The sequence below is a fragment of the Triticum dicoccoides genome, chromosome 3B, assembly GCF_002162155.2.
Source record: "Triticum dicoccoides isolate Atlit2015 ecotype Zavitan chromosome 3B, WEW_v2.0, whole genome shotgun sequence".
Lineage (NCBI taxonomy): Eukaryota > Viridiplantae > Streptophyta > Magnoliopsida > Poales > Poaceae > Triticum > Triticum dicoccoides.
In genome coordinates this window covers 127488070-127504516 of record NC_041385.1, presented here as the reverse complement: position 1 = coordinate 127504516, position 16447 = coordinate 127488070, and the positions used below count along the sequence as shown (strand labels likewise).

General features: G+C 48.2%; 2 protein-coding genes across 2 annotated transcripts; both read left to right on the top strand.

Annotated features, from left to right (window-relative positions):
• Nucleotides 1-436: 436 nt before the first annotated feature.
• On the top strand, nt 437-5946 carry LOC119275130 (glutamine--tRNA ligase-like). The gene is made up of 22 exons (XM_037555925.1): nt 437-714; nt 886-933; nt 1022-1093; nt 1255-1354; nt 1584-1679; nt 1775-1836; nt 1925-2026; nt 2110-2202; nt 2374-2526; nt 2612-2667; nt 3127-3304; nt 3392-3589; nt 3675-3773; nt 3844-3975; nt 4050-4186; nt 4302-4401; nt 4489-4584; nt 4723-4823; nt 4947-5052; nt 5151-5240; nt 5332-5461; nt 5545-5946. Exons 1-22 carry the CDS (start codon nt 574-576, stop codon nt 5640-5642), a joined length of 2388 nt encoding a protein of 795 aa, XP_037411822.1. The 5' UTR covers nt 437-573; the 3' UTR covers nt 5643-5946.
• A 1475-nt stretch (nt 5947-7421) lies between these two features.
• Nucleotides 7422-9236, top strand: LOC119275129 (berberine bridge enzyme-like 26). Its single transcript, XM_037555924.1, has one exon. The coding sequence runs from the start codon at nt 7481-7483 to the stop codon at nt 9065-9067; it is 1587 nt and encodes a 528-aa protein (XP_037411821.1). The 5' UTR covers nt 7422-7480; the 3' UTR covers nt 9068-9236.
• The last annotated feature ends 7211 nt before the right edge of the window (nt 9237-16447 follow it).

Genomic DNA, 16447 nt, shown 5'->3' with positions numbered 1-16447 from the left:
ATACAAATTCGGGCCCTACTTATTTGTCAAACTTGCCTATATTTCGTTCATAGCACCCTACTACCTCTATCCTGGTCTGTAAATTGGACCTAATATGACTTACATATCCGGATGAAGGAAGTAATCTTGCTAAAAGCAAATGTTTTTTCTGAGTTGGGAAGCAAATGTTGTTTTTGGACATAAGATTCACGCACATGATGCTGACGTTCGAGGTGTTTATCCGGCCGTGGGAAAGTGATAGCCGTGACACGTCTTAAAACAAACGATGCTCGCGAACCAGTCTGGCTGTATCCAATATCCAATCGACAGAGAACAAGTTCCGTGGCACCCAAGTCGCATTCCGAAGCCACGGGCCACGCACATCGCCTCACACAACCCACGCGCGTGGGCCGGAGGGTTTATGTGTGGGCTTGCGTCAGAAACCCCCAACGCCACGCACACTTTTCCCCAATCCCCACATCTCTCTCGCTCCCAGGCCTTCCCTGTCCGGAGACGCCTGAACCCCAGCTGCGGCGCGCGCACGCGTACGGACACTCGACCCCGGAGCCGGAGCGGGAGGCGCCGGCGGCGGAGATGGTCGACGGCGAGAAGGCCCCGGCCCCGGCCCTGCTGCAGCTGGAGACGCTGCTGGCGCTCGGCCTCGACCAGCGCACGGCCGAGAACGCGCTGGTCAATAGCAAGGTCACCGCCAACCTAGCCGCCGTCGTAGCCGAGGTAAGCAGCACCTCCTCTCGTTACCCGTGTAGTAGTCCCCGCGGCTAGGGTTTGATTTCTGCTCGTCCGATGCAAGTTGCGTCGGCTTACTCTGACCAAATCGGCGCCACCTATCTCTGGGAAGCCCTACCATGTTTTGCCCCTTTTAACCATAGATCTGCGTATGAACAGGCTGGTATAACTGGATGCGACAAGTCCGTTGGGAATCTTCTGTACGCAGTAAGCAGCTGCACCAATTTCCCCAGCTGAATTTGAGAATTCTTATGCGTGTGACTTATGAGGGCGCACTTGTTCGTGAATGAAACAGGTTGCCACGAAATACCCAAATAATGCACTTGTCCATCGTCCCGCTCTCATTAACTACATCGTTTCGACGAAGGTATATATGTCTGCCGGCCTATTCATGTTTCAATCCAGTTTCAACACACAGTTTGCATTATCTGCTCTTTTCCGGGAGCTCAAGCGAAGAATTAGTTCTGTTTCAGTGCTTGTTTCTCCCTATGCCGTGGATCTGAAGTATTTTTTGCTATGTCACTTCAGATCAAGAACCCTGCACAGCTAGATGCTGCTCTGTCGTTTCTTACCAACACTGGTCCTGAATCTTTGGATATTGGGAAGTTTGAAGAAGCCTGTGGTGTAGGTATGTTTTCGTAATCAGAATATAGTTTTATGCTTCTGCAAATTATAAATCATGCCTGCACATTCACTGACTGTACACTAAAAATTTCTACCAGCGTGATTTTAGAATGTGGTTGTTTGGATGATAAAAGAATATTGAATTGGTGCACATTTTCTGCGATCGGACATGGAAGGGGCACCTTTTCTTGTCCAATCCTTCCAATTTATTGTAACACAATCTGTGACTGCAGGTGTGGTTGTTTCTATTGAAGAGATTCAGTCAACTGTTGCTGAGGTTCTAAAGGAAAACATGGAAGCTATATTAGAGCAGCGGTATCACATAAATGGTTTGGCTTCCAGTTCACTTTTATATTACTGAATTTTCTGATTTATTACTAGAGGGAAGAGAACTGGTCCTTGATCCTGCATTTCCTTCTCCCAGTTGGTGGCCTATGCGGACAGGTCAGGAAGCGGCACCCCTGGGGCGATGCTAAGGCAACAAAGGTGCAAAATGATCCTGATTAAATACTTGTGTGTCTGGTTGTATTGCCTCGCCTTTATCTTGAACCACTTATTTTTTTTGCTCTTACAGGAGGAGATTGAGAAGAAGCTTGCTGAGATACTAGGTCCAAAGACGGAAGCTGACAATGTAAAACCAGTGAAAAAGAAGAAGGAAAAACCAGCAAAAGTTGAGGTTGGTGAGCTGAATTGGATCCTTTGGGTTTAAAATATGACGATTTGATAATTACTTAGTTATGGTATATCTGTGAACTGCAGGAGAAAAAAGTTGCAGTAGCCACTGCTGCCCCACCATCTGAGGAGGAACTGAATCCTTATACAATATTTCCCCAGCCAGAGGAAAACAATAAGGTACCATAGATTGTGAGATAAATTGATCAAATTTCTGTTGGTGTTATGCATCTCAGTTGTGCACTTCCCAAGTAGTTATCCTTCTCGTAAGCACCTTGATTGACTATCTGTTGGAGCTTTGGTGTTGTGAGAAGTTAACTTAAGTGGTCTTGATTTCTTTTCACGAGCTAGGTTCATACAGAAATATTCTTCAGCGACGGGAACATATGGAGGGCACATAACACGAAGGAGATATTAGAGAAACATCTTAAGGCAACTGGTGGAAAAGTGATGACCCGTTTCCCGCCAGAACCTAATGGATATCTTCATATCGGTCATGCTAAGGTTTAATGAAAAACATTCTCATATATGGTACTTACCTGAAACATGAAGATAGTAAGATTATGCTTACATGCTTCATCTCATTCAGGCTATGTTTATTGATTTTGGATTGGCTAAAGAGCGAAATGGTCACTGTTATCTCAGGTAATAAATATATGAATTTCCAGTTTTCTCCGCTTGTTATTTTTATGTACTTTTTTGTCCTGTTAATGTTGCTCTAAGGTCAATTTTGTGCCAACTATTTGTTTTATGTTCTCATTTTCCCCTTGACCATGCCATTGAATAAATACCGGAAATGGTCTTTGAATTTATGCTTATTCTCTTATTATACTCCCTCCGTCCCAAAATAAGTATCGCTGAATTTGTGTAAAGTTAATACAACTTTGTACTAAATCAGCGACACTTATTGTACTAACTTTGTACTAAATCAGCGACACTTATTTTGGGACAGAGGGAGTACTACATTTGATTAATTATATCTATTTTGATCATGAGTTCTAATTAGTTTTGCTTGGTACATAAGTGCTTGCAAAGAATTCTTGCTCCTTTATTTTTTGCATTCTCATTCATGTCAAAATGGACTGTTGTGTCTTTGAATTACAGGTTTGATGACACAAATCCAGAAGCTGAAAAGAAAGAATATATAGACCACATTCAGGAGATAGTCAAGTGGATGGGATGGGAGCCCTATAAAGTTACATATACAAGTGATTATTTCCAAGATTTATATGAGCATGCAGTTGAGTTAATACGGAAAGGGCTAGCCTATGTGGATCACCAGGTTTGTTTGCTCTTATCCGTTCTTTATCATGGTGCAATAGTTAATTAGAAAGGAGTGTGTAGATACTGACTAGTGTATGCTTGCCAGACTGCAGAACAAATCAAGGAATACAGGGAAAAGAAGATGGATAGTCCATGGAGGGATAGGCCCATTGAAGAGTCTTTGCAGTTATTTGAAGACATGCGACGCGGGTTGATTGCTGAAGGTGCAGCAACTCTCCGAATGAAGCAGGACATGCAGAATGATAACAAGAACATGTCTGATTTAATAGCATATAGAATAAAAGTAAGCGATGCAACATTGCAACTCAATTGATGAATTTGAATGTCCATCTCACACATACAAAACTCAATCTTTGATGCCCATACAGTTCACTCCTCATCCGCATGCTGGCGACAAATGGTGTATCTATCCAAGCTATGACTATGCTCATTGCATGGTGGATTCACTTGAAAACATTACACATTCTGTAAGTTCATTTCTTGAAATAGCTCTGCCTCGGTTGAACTATAACTTGACTGATTGTGTTTTTTTGTTAGTTGTGCACGCTCGAGTTCGACATTCGTCGCCCGTCATACTACTGGCTACTTGTTGCCTTGGGCTTGTACCAGCCATATGTTTGGGAGTATTCAAGGCTAAACATATCACATACTATGATGTCCAAAAGAAAGGTATGTTAAAAAAGAGAGAAGATAATTGTATTTGATATGCACTTATTGATATCCATTTCCTTGTTCTGTTGCAGTTGAATCGGCTTGTGACAGAGAAGTGGGTAGATGGGTGGGATGATCCTCGTTTGTTGACTTTGGCAGGACTGAGGCGACGAGGAGTATCAGCAACTGCGATCAATTCATTTATCCGTGGAATTGGGATAACGAGAAGGTAAATGCATGATTTGTTGTTAACAAAGGCTCACATGAACCATGCTTTGGTCTATATATGCTCAAGCATTAAATCTCTGTTTCTGCTACTGATTAGCACTTCTTTCTATATGCAGTGATAATAGCTTAATTCGTGTTGACCGTCTTGAATATCATATCAGAGAAGAACTGAATAAAACAGCTTCTCGAACCATGGTGGTTTTGCATCCTTTAAAGGTTTGGCACTCAGTTCCTGCTGCAATTCACTTCATGTCTAAAGCCTTTAGAAGTTCCTAACACACTCACCCTTCACTAAATTATTAGGTTGTAATAACTAACTTGGAAGATGGAAAAGTCATAGACCTTGATGGAAAAAAGTGGCCTGATGCTCCTGCTGATGAAGCTTCGTCCTACTACAAGGTGCCTCTCATGTTCAGTATATGATGAGAAGAATAGGTTTTGTTGCTATGTAAATGTTATAGGTTTACCACGTCTTTGATTTATACGTTTTACTTTGTGTCCATGCTAAATAGTTTCTTATATGCTACCTTTCTACAGGTTCCTTTCTCAAAAACCGTCTACATTGAAAAAACTGATTTTCGCGTGAAGGACTCGAAAGATTACTATGGACTGGCTCCTGGTAAATCTGCCCTGCTGAGGTAATTGATTTGGAACTACTGTTCATTTGTTAAGAAAGTTGAGCTGAAAATACTTGACTATTGTACTTCACCTACTCCATATCTGCATGTTTACAAATTGATACATGTCTATTTGATTACTAGGTATGCATTCCCGATAAAATGCACAGAGGTTATTTATGGTGATAATCCAGATGATATTGTTGAAATTCGAGCCGAGTATGACCCCTCAAAGACCTCTAAACCTAAGGTAACGGGTGATTTGAATCTTTACAAGTCTACTCAGGGAGTTGAAACACACACACAAAAATATATTCTGGATGTTGACTTGGTTTCCAATTTGTTCAGGGTGTTCTGCACTGGGTTGCCCAGCCAGCACCTGGAGTTGAGCCGTTAAAGGTTGAAATAAGATTGTTTGAGAAATTATTCCTATCGGAGGTATAGTTCTGCTCGCTGTTCTTGCTGTCATTACTGATGTGTGTAGGGATGGAAAGTCACTTTTCTGTGTATGTGTTCCTTGCTCTCTTAGAATCCTGCCGAATTGGAAGATTGGCTGGGCGATCTGAACCCGCACTCGAAAGAGGTTGTAAAGGATGCATATGCTGTACCGTCACTCGCGACTGCAGTTCTGGGCGACAAGTTCCAGTTTGAGCGGCTCGGTAATCTCTGAACCTCTGTATACTGTTGACATTCCTCTCCGTCGCTTGATTCAACTGACCGCTCTTCTTGAATGTAATTCCAGGCTACTTTGCTGTGGACACGGACTCGACGCCCGAGAAGCTTGTGTTCAACAGGACTGTGACCCTGCGCGACTCTTATGGGAAGGCTGGACCCAAGTGACTGCAAATTTAGTGAAGAAGCTCCGTTTTTTCTTGGTCAGAGAGACGCTAATGGGAGAAAACATAGTCATGACATACAACATGAAAATGGCCAAGAGGCCCTTTTTGTTTTTGTTTTGCATACTGGGCTTGTGATGACTATTATAGTATGTGTTGTTTCAATCGATCAAAATTTGGATGATCATATGCCCAAATAGTTGCTCAGATTACCTGCCCGTGATTGTGCGGTAATATACCTTAGCCGGAGCTTTCCGTTTCTTCATGGATCACACCGCCCTCTAAGAAACCAGTTTTTTCCTTGGTTTTCTCCATGCTTCTGAAAAGCACTTCTCTTGCTGTTTTGTGTTTTCTTCGGTATTCATTTCGTCTCTATATTGCCCCACCACAACACATGGTATATTCATGCATTTATTCAGCGTGTTCTTACAATTGCTGCTTGCCGGTTTCCTCAGGAGACATGGGCATATATTTTTGGGGTGTGTGAACTAGTTGATACGTATATTTTTAAGAGCGGCTAGATTCCATTCAACTGATAAAAAGTCCACCATTCTTGAATCAGGTGCATCACATGACCTTTGTACTTGGATTTGGCACTCCTCTTTGGCATGCTTGGATCTCACGATGGCATCTATGTGCTACAACGTTTTCCTTTGTTTGCAAGCTTGTGTGTGGGCAACGTTTCTAAGTGCAACTATACCATCGGTGGTCTACAGCATGTGGTACTTTGTGATGGTTTCTCTTCCATTACCGATTTTCGTCAAGACCATCTCCGAACTAAGTGGTAACAAAAAAGTCGCCTTGCCCAAGATAAAAAGCTGCTAGAAAGGATGTCGAGGGGGCAAACGAGTGCTCCAAGCCCGTTTTGTAGTTGTTTGTGGACCTACTAAACTGTGGGATCCAAAGACATTGTCAAAGATGATGATGCTTGTGATCATGCACAATATGATTGTGGAGGATGAGGGTGATGGAGTTTGTCATGCTCTGGATTTTCAAATCCTATCCAGCTTCCAGAGCAGATTCCAACGACATTTGATGATCTTATCCAAATGCATCATGAAATTCAACATAAGAGGAACTCATGAGCAGCTGCAAAATGATCTGGTTGAGGGCATTTCATATGGAAAATTCGAACATGTGCTCGACTAAGTTGAACTATTTTATTTCAAAACTTTATGTTTGGATTATAAGTTTTTTATTTGAATTATTGTTGCATTGTAATATTTACCTTCAAGATGCTTAAGAATTGTGTTGTTTATCTTTGATTGTTTTCAATAGTACATGTATAGAAAATAACAAACTGAGAGCAGATATTTGACGCCTGCGGTTGAATGACCTCCCCCCTATCCTTGTCCATGGACACGTCCAGCATGTATTCGTAGACATTTCGATGAGTTCGTTTTGGTGATTCGTGTTGGAGTTGTCCTCAGCTTCATAAAAGAACTCTTCGCTCCTCTTCCCACAAACGCCCATGTTTTGTGTGTAGTTGAATCAGTGGAGTGATTCGTTAACCAGTTGACATTGACCACACCAATGTATTGTAGGAATCAAATCAGTCGAGTAGCTTAACTACTACAACTAGTTCTTCGTTTAGCATCCTCCACGTCTCGGGATGAAGGCCGTCATTAAGACTCACAGTTGACATGATAAACTTACATTGCGAACGTGCGCGCGGCGAGGAGACGAAGATCAAGTCAGCTGGACAGGTCAACCATACTAGGCATCATTAGCAAACTCAAATCATCATCAAGCTCATTATAAGCAGCATTAGCCAGCTCCACAACCATAACAAGCTTGGCTGCCATTAGCAGTCTCCACTCCACTACACCGAGCAAATTATTCATGGCCGTCTCGACGACGGTGCTGTCACTGGTGCTCGTCGTGTACTTCTGCTGCGATGTCTTCCTCCCTTCGCTAGCCTCCTCCGAGGAGAACTTCCTTCAATGCCTGTCGGAGAAGATACCGGGCGAGCTCCTGTACACGCAGAGCTCGAGCGGCTTCATGTCCGTGCTGACGGCCTCCGTCCAGAACGCCAGGTTCGCGACCAACGCCACGGTGCGGCCCGCGTGCATCGTCACGGCGTCCGACGTCGCCCACGTCCAGGACGCCGTGCGGTGCGGCCGCCGCCACGGCGTGCGCCTCCGCGTGCGCAGCGGCGGTCACGACTACGAGGGCCTGTCGTACCGGTCCGTGCGCGCCGAGGTGTTCGCGGTGCTGGACCTCGCGAGGCTGCGCGCCGTGCGCGTCCGTCCCGGTCCCGGGGAGGCCTCAGCGTGGGTGGACTCCGGCGCCACGCTGGGCGAGCTCTACTACGCCATCGGCATGGCCAGCCCCACGCTGGCGTTCCCGGGCGGCGCGTGCCCGACGGTCGGCGTCGGAGGGTACCTGAGCGGAGGCGGCATCGGCCTGATGATGCGCAAGTTCGGCACCGGGGCGGACAACGTCCTCGACGCCAAGATCGTCAACGCCAACGGCGACCTCCTCGACAGGGCGGGCATGGGGGAGGATCTCTTCTGGGCCATCCGTGGTGGAGGTGGTGAGAGCTTCGGCGTGGTGGTGTCTTGGAAGCTGAAGCTCTCCGTCGTCCCTCGGACGGTGACGGTGGCCAAAGCCGACATGGCCTTCGACGAGACCACCGCCGCCGTCCTCGCAAAATGGGAGACGTTCGCGCTGAGGCCGTTCATCCCGGACCTTACCATCCGCGCCGTGGTGCAGGGCAACAGGACCGTCTTCCAGACCCTCTTCCTCGGCAGCTGCTCGCGGCTGGTGGGCAAGATGGACGCCTTCTTCCCGGAGCTGGGCACGACGGCGGGCGACTGCAGGGAGATGAGCTGGGTGCGCGCCATGGCGTTCATCACCCTGAGCAGCTCCGACATCAACGTCCCCCTGGAGGGGATGCTGAACCGGACCAACAACCTGGGCACCTACGTGAAGAACAAGTCGGACTACGTGCGGTGCGCCGTGGGCAAGGCGGGGTGGGAGAGCATCTACCGGGAGCACCTGTCGCGGAACGGCGCCCTGATGATGATCCTGGAGCCGCACGGCGGCGTGGTCGGCAGTGTCATCCCAGACTCCTTCACGCCGTACCCGCACCGCAGCGGCGTGCTCTACAACATCCAGTACGTGGCCTTCTGGTGGGCGGACGGCGGCGCGGCGGAGGCGGCCAACGGGGGGATCAACGGCCTGTACGGGTTCATGGAGCAGAAAGTGAGCAGCAACCCGAGGGAGGCCTTCGTCAACTACCGCGACCTGGACATCGGGCAGAACGTGGTTGGCGACAACGGCGTGCCGACGTACGAGAGCGGGAGGATTTGGGGGGAGAAGTACTTCATGGGGAACTTCCACCGGCTGGCGACGGTGAAGGGCCAGGTGGATCCCGACGACTACTTCAGGAACGAGCAGAGCATCCCACCGTTCCTACCCGTCTAGGCTGCAACGAGTGAGTGAACTTCTCGAAAGAAAAAAAATGAAGTGGTAACGAGTGAAGGCTGAAGAGTGAAGAGTGCGGATTGACGTGTACGCCAGCCAACATGCATGCATGGGTGTCACATTGTGTTTGTCTTGAATAAGGAATAAAGATTGGGACTGATTACATGTCAGTGGATGAAGTAGATTTTGGTATAATTCGCTTTTGTCCAGCCGTTGGATTGAAAACCAAAGGCCGGGCACCCCTCTCCTCCTCCAGCCCAGTCCCTTTTTCATTCTTGAGATCTTCCTCCACCCCTAACCGCCTACCCGCAAGGACCAAATAGACCCACTGCCGTTACTAGAGGCCAGCGGACGCTGCCGTGCGCTGCCTTCGCTGTGCCATCGTCGCCCAGGCCACCCCTCTAAACCCCCCATCTCATGCGCCATCGAATGGCGATCACCTGCCTGCATGGCCGCACATGAACCAATAAAGCGGCCGCCTCTCATAAAGTGATCTACTTCTTTTCAGGATCAAATAAAGGAGGACTTGTTGATCACATACATAAACAATTTGTCCTTGTTTTCTCATATCCATTTGCTTTAGAACATGCCAATGAACATATAGTCAATTTGCCCTTGTTTTTACAAGATCTAGTAAAGATGCTATCCATGCCAATGAACATCAAAGAAGGACAGCTTGAGAAAGATAAATTTGAAACTCTAGAACAACTGATTTTTGACATCGTCAAAAAAGCAGAATAGAATGGCTCCATGGACTTGAAAAGTTAGTTTGCTAAAAACAATAGAGACCAGCGTAAAAGCAAGTGATCTTCTTTTCAAGTCATTGAAAAAAACATGGTAATTCATTTTCCTAGAAGGAAATGGCAGGGATGTATCATGCGGTTTGTCTTGTGCCATCTCATCGATCTGCGGCATGGCCTGCCCCGTCACTGAACTATGGCATGGCCTTTCCACTGGCCATGGACCATGCCCTCCTCCCAAAGTCCAAACAACCTTCTAAGACCATCTCTATCTCTCTGTATATACATAGCGATCCATCCACGTGCGGGGTCCGTGTGCGACTTGAAATTGGGACTTGAAAGAACGACGATGATGACGGCGAGAGGACAGGAGGCTGCTCCGGTATGCTCCTGCTGATGAAGTTGTTGGGGAACGTGGTAATTTCAAAAAATTTCCTACGATCACGCAAGATCTATCTAGGAGATGCATAGCAACGAATGGGGAGAGTGTGTCCACGTACCCTCATAGACCGAAAGCGGAAGCGTTTAGTAACACGGTTGATGTAGTCGAACTTCTTCGCGATCCAATCGATCAAGCACCGAACGTACGACACCTCCGCGTTCAGCACACGTTCAGCTCGATGACGTCCCTCGTACTCTTGATCCAGTTGAGGCCGAGGGTGAGTTCTGTCAGCACGACGACGTGGTGACGGTGATGATGATGCTACTGGTGCAGGGCTTCGCATAAGCTCCGCAACGGTATGATCGAGGTGTGTAACTGTGGAGGAGGGCACCACACACGACTAAAAGATCAACTTGTGTGTTCTAGGGTGGCCCCCTGCCCCCGTATATAAAGTAGGGAGGAGGAGGAGGCCGACCCTAGAGGGGGCGCACCAAGGGGGGGAGTCCTACTTGGACTCCCGGTCCAAGTAGGATTCAACCCCCTTTCCTATTCCAACTAGGAGAAGAGGGAAGGGGGAAGAGGGGAGAAGGAAGGGGGGTGCCGCCCCCTCCTAGTACAATTCGGACCAACCCATGGGAGGGGGTGGGGGTGCAGCCACCCCTTGAGGCCCTTCTCTCCTTTTGGAAGGGGGGCGCTGCCCCCTCCTAGTACAATTCGGACCAACCCATGGGAGGGGGTGGGGGTGCAGCCACCCCTTGAGGCCCTTCTCTCCTTTTCCCTAAAGCCCATTATGGTCCATCACTCTCCCGGAGGGTTCCGGTAACCTCCCGGTACTCCGGAAAATGCCCGAACTCATCCGAAACCTTTCCGGTGTCCAAGCATAGCCTTCCAATATATTAATCTTTATTACTCTACCATTTTGAGACTCCTCGTCATGTCCGTGATATCATCCGGGACTCCGAACAAACTTCGGTCATCAAAACACAAAACTCATAATACACATCGTCATCGAACGTTAAGCGTGTGGACCCTACGGGTTCGAGAACTATGTAGACATGACCGAGACACGTTTCCGATCAATAATCAATAGCAGAACCTGGATGCTCATATTGGCTCCTACATATTCTACAAAGATCTTTATCGGTCAAACCGCATAACAACATACGTTCTTCCCTTTGTCATCGGTATGTTACTTGTCCGAGATTCGATCGTCGGTATCATCATACCTAGTTCAATATCGTTACCGGCAAGTCTCTTTACTCGTTCCGTAATACTTCATCCCACAACTAACTCATTAGTTACAATTCTTGCAAGGCTTATAGTGATGAGCATTACCAAGAGGGCCTAGAGATACCTCTTCGAAACATGGAGTGACAAATCCTAATCTTGATCTATGCCAACCCAACAAACACCTTTGGAGACACCTGTAGAGCACCTTTATAATCACCCATTTACTTTGTGACGTTTGGTAGCTCACAAAGTGTTCTTCCGGTATTCGGAAGTTGCATAATCTCATAGTCTGAGGAACATGTATAAGTCATGAAGAAAGCAGTAGCAATGAATCTGTCACGATCATCATGCTAAGCTAACGGATGGGTCATGTCCATCACATCATTCTCCTAATGATGTGATCCCGTTCATCAAATGACAACTCATGTCTATGGTTAGGAAACATAACCATCTTTGATAAACGAGCTAATCAAGTAGAGGCATACTAGGGACAATATGTTTTGTCTATGTATTCACACATGTACTAAGTTTCCGATTAATACAATTCTAGCATGAATAATAAACATTCATCATGAAACAAGGAAATAAACAATAACTTTTATTATTGCCTCTAGGGCATATTTCCTTCAGAAGCTTCGTCCTACTACAAGGTGCCTCTCATGTTCAATACATTTCTACTATTATTGGAGAATGTGTTTGTTCGGATGATAAAAGAATATTAAATTAGTGCACATTTTTTATGATCAGACATTTTCTCGGCCAATCCTTCCAATTTACCACCTTATTTTTTGTAACACAATCTGTGACTGCATGCGTGGTTGTTTCTATTGAAGAGATTCAGTTAACTTTCGCTGAGGTTCTAAAGGAAAACCTGGAAGCTACTGCCTCCGTTCCAAATTACTCGTCGTGGTTTTAGTTCAAATTTGAACTAAAACCACGACGAGTAATTTGGAACCGAGGGAGTATATTGGAGCAGCGCTATCACATAAATGGTTTGGCTTCCAGTTCACTTCTATATTACTTGAAGATTCTGATTTATTACTAGAGGGAAGCGAACTGGTCCTTGATCATGCATATTGTTCTCACAGTTGGTGGCCTATGCGGGCAGGTCAGGAAGCGGCACCCCTGGGGCGATGCTAAAGCAACAAAAGTGCAAAATGACCCTGATTAAATAATTGAGTGCCTGGTTGTATTGCCTTGCCTTTATGTCGAACCACTTCTTCTTTTGCTCTAACAGGAGGAGATTGAGAAGAAGCTTGCTGAGATACTAGGTCTGAAGACGGAAGCTAACAATGTTGATCGCATGGTGGATTCACTTGAAAACATCATGCATTCTGCAAGTTCTTTTCTTGAAATAGCTTTGCCTTGGTTGAAATGTGACTTTGCATTGTGGCGGACAACATTCTCGATGCCAGGATCGTCAACACCGATGGTGACCTCCATGACCAGGCGGCCATGTGGACAAAAGCTGACAATGTTCATTGCATGGTGGATTCACTTGAGAACATTACACATTCTGTAAGTTCTTTTCTTGAAATAGCTTTGCCTTGGTTGAAATGTGACTTTGCATTGGGATGGACAACATTCTCGATGCCAGGATCGTCAACACCGGTAGTGACCTCCACGACAAGGCGGCTGTCGGTGTCAAAACCGGCGGATCTCGGGTAGGGGGTCCCGAACTGTGCGTCTAGGCGGATGGTAACAGGAGACGAGGGACACGATGTTTTTACCCAGGTTCGGGCCCTCTCGATGGAGGTAAAACCCTACGTCCTGCTTGATTAATATTGATGATGTGGGTTACAAGAGTAGATCTACCACGAGATCAAGGAGGCTAAACCCTAGAAGCTAGCCTATGATATGATTGTTGTTCGTCCTATGGACTACAGCCATCTGGTTTATATAGACACCGGAGAGGGCTAGGGTTACACAGAGTCGGTTACAAAGGTATGAGATCTACATATCCGTATCGCCAAGCTTGCCTTCCACGCCAAGGGAAGTCCCATCCGGACACGGGACGAAGTCTTCAATCTTGTATCTTCATAGTCTTGGAGTCCGGCCGATGATGATAGTTCGGCTATCCGGACACCCCCTAGTCCGGAACTCCCTCAGTAGCCCCTGAACCAGGCTTCAATGACGACGAGTCCGGCGCGCATATTGTCTTTGGCATTGCAAGGCGGGTTCCTCCTCCGAATAATTTATAGAAGATTGTGAACACCAGGATAGTGTCCGGCTCTGCAAAAATAAATTCCACATACCACCGTAGAGAGAATAATATTACACAAGATCAATCTGCTGACGTATTCTGTGGCGTGACGTCACACCACTTCCAAGCCTTTACTCGAATTGTTTTTATTGTTCCACCTCAGCGTGTTTAGCGAGGCGGTTTCCTTGGCACGTCTTGTCGAAGCAGAGATGGTGTTCCCCTTATTCTGGGATTCCCATCAATATGGACGTGGGTAACCCAACCGCGCCATTGATTGTGACGCTTGGGAGATAAGCGAGTTTTACCAGGCCGGTGGGGACACATGTTTTCGTCTGCCCATATAAGGGGATAAAGATCCAACCCTTTTACCTGCGCCTTCTTCCTCCTTGGCTTATCCATCTCCGCGAACTCAAGCTCTAGCGCCCAAGCCCGCACATCTCACCTCAACCTTCTCCAAACATGTTCAGAGCGGGAGGCAAGTGGATGGCCTCCTCCGTCATGGAGGGGCATATCCAGAAGCTGCGCAGCGCCGGATACTTGTCCAGCGATATCGCGCATCGGCTCCCTGACGAGGGAGAGCTCATCCCCACCCCCAGGCCCCATGAGAGGGTAGTATTCCTCCCCCATTTCCTCCGCGGACTGGGCTTCCCACTTCATCCCTTTGTCCGGGGGCTCATGTTCTACTACGGTCTGGATTTCCATGATCTGGCCCCGAATTTCATCCTCAACATCTCGGCGTTTATCGTCGTGTGTGAGGCCTTCCTCTGCATCCAGCCCCACTTCGGCTTGTGGCTCAAGACCTTCAGTGTCAAGCCGAAGGTTGTGAAGGGCAGCCAAGCGGAGTGCGGAGGCGCCATGGTGGGCAGGATGTCCCACGTTACATGGCTGGAGGGCACCTTTGTGGAAACCATCAAGGGGTGGCAATCGGGGTGGTTCTACATCACCAAGCCGCGTGATCCCGAATGGGCAGCGGCCCCCGAATTCAGATCCGGCATCCCCACACGGCTCACCTCCTGGAAAGAGAGCGGCCGGATTTGGGGCGATTCGGAGGAGCTGACCGGACTCCAAGCCTGCGTCCAAAAGCTGGTGGACAAGAAGCTCAAGCTTGTCAACGTAGTCCAGGTCATGCTCATCCGCCAGATTCTCCCGTGCCAACGACGGGGCTTCAATATGTGGGAGTTCGATCCGGCGCAGCACCGGACTTTGAATGGGCTCTTCGACACTACGTACGAAGAGGTCTGGAAGGTGCTGTTCAAGGGCGCCGAGGCTCCCGCATCCGCTACCAAAGATCGCGGATTCAGCTTGGTGCGTCCAGCTGATGAAGTATGTTATTATGTCCTTTAAGGGACACTTCTTTTCCATAGTTTGACTCTATGCGGGATCTAAACTCCCTTTCCTTTGACAGGACTAGCTGAAGAAGGCCGCACAGGCTATCTGTACGGCCCCATTGCCAGAGGACCCAGCTGACGCCCGCCTAATGGGGCTGCTGGCTCCGGCACCCCGCGTGGTGCCGGAGAAGAAGGCCAAGAAGAAGGCCACGGGGACTCGGAAGAGTTCCCGTTTTCAGGTGCTATCGGATGATGAATCCGAGGCCGACTCCTCCCACCAGGGGGAGGAGGAGAAGAAGAAAGTCTCTCCCCCAGCGGGGGAAGGGAAGAAAAGGAAGGCCTCCCCAACAAGGGAGGCCGAAGGGTCCAAGAAGGGAAAAACTCTTCCCCCGGACTGTTCCGCCAACGCCAATGACGACGACAAGGACTGGCCTCCAAGGGCCAAGCCTCTGGCGAGATCGTAAGTATCCGGACTCCCGAATAACTTCAAGGTTTTCGTTTTCCGCCACATTGTGTCTTTCTAATGCCGCATACAACCCTGCTGTCCGCCTAAGGATGATCTCCCCACTTCGTCGAGCGGGTCCTTAGGGGCGTCGGATATGGATTCTCTTCCGACTGCCTCCACCCCCCGTGATGCGGACGATGCCGAGGTGGGATCCCGGGAAGGGACCCACCAGGAGGAGAGGGCCCCGGAGGTGTCGCAGGACAACCTCCCAGACTTTGCACCGGACACAGCCCCGGAACCCACAGTGGCTCCGGAGTCCGGCGAGCGACCCCTTCGTAAGAAGGGCAAGACCGCGACGCCGGCTGCCTCCGTACAACCGGAGGTGCCGGATAATTTGCTGGAGGCGCTCAATGGCGCCTCCATCGAAGAGGAACACCGCACTGTTATGAGTGCGGTGATTCAGAAGGTTCAGCTCGCCAAGAGCGGGCTGACCGAAGCCTGCAACAGCCTTCTAACAGGCTTTGAGGTAAGAATTTCAATATATGTAAAATGGTACCGCATAGACAGTAGCCCCTGATGCTTGGTTCGGTGTTCGGAAAGAAAAGCCGGACTGAGGATCTATAGAAAGATAAACGCAGGAGTCATGAAAATATGTCAATATGGGATTGCAGGCTGTGCTGCTGACCTCCGCCGCACTGACTGCGGAGGTCAATACTTTGAAGGAAAACCTCGAGTGGTCCGAGAACGAGCTCGGCCGTGCCAAGAAGCAGCTCGAGGAAAAAGAAGGTGAGTAATACCTTATGAAAATTGTACCTTATAGAAAAGGATTTGGTTGCAGGAAAAAATGACAAGGATAACTTGGGTATTGCAGGGGCCACTAACGAGGTGGCGACCCTGAAGGAGGCGGTGGCCACGGCCGAACGCAATGCGGCCGCGGAGCGCACCGAGCGAGAGAGGCAGGAGGCGCGGGTGGCGGAGGTACAGCAAGAGCTCCAGGATCTCGTGAAGAAACATGAGAGCTCGGAGCGTGACTCGAAGACTCGAGAGTCTGA

Excerpts from the sequence above, each read along its gene's own strand:
- LOC119275129 (XM_037555924.1), top strand. The coding sequence starts at position 7,481 with ATGGCCGTCTCGACGACGGTGCTGTCACTGGTGCTCGTCGTGTACTTC.
- LOC119275130 (XM_037555925.1), top strand. The coding sequence starts at position 574 with ATGGTCGACGGCGAGAAGGCCCCGGCCCCGGCCCTGCTGCAGCTGGAG. Across the intron at positions 1,837-1,924 it reads GCGATGCTAAGGCAACAAAG|GAGGAGATTGAGAAGAAGCT; the intron begins GTGCAAAATGAT and ends TTGCTCTTACAG. Across the intron at positions 4,824-4,946 it reads GGTAAATCTGCCCTGCTGAG|GTATGCATTCCCGATAAAAT; the intron begins GTAATTGATTTG and ends TTTGATTACTAG.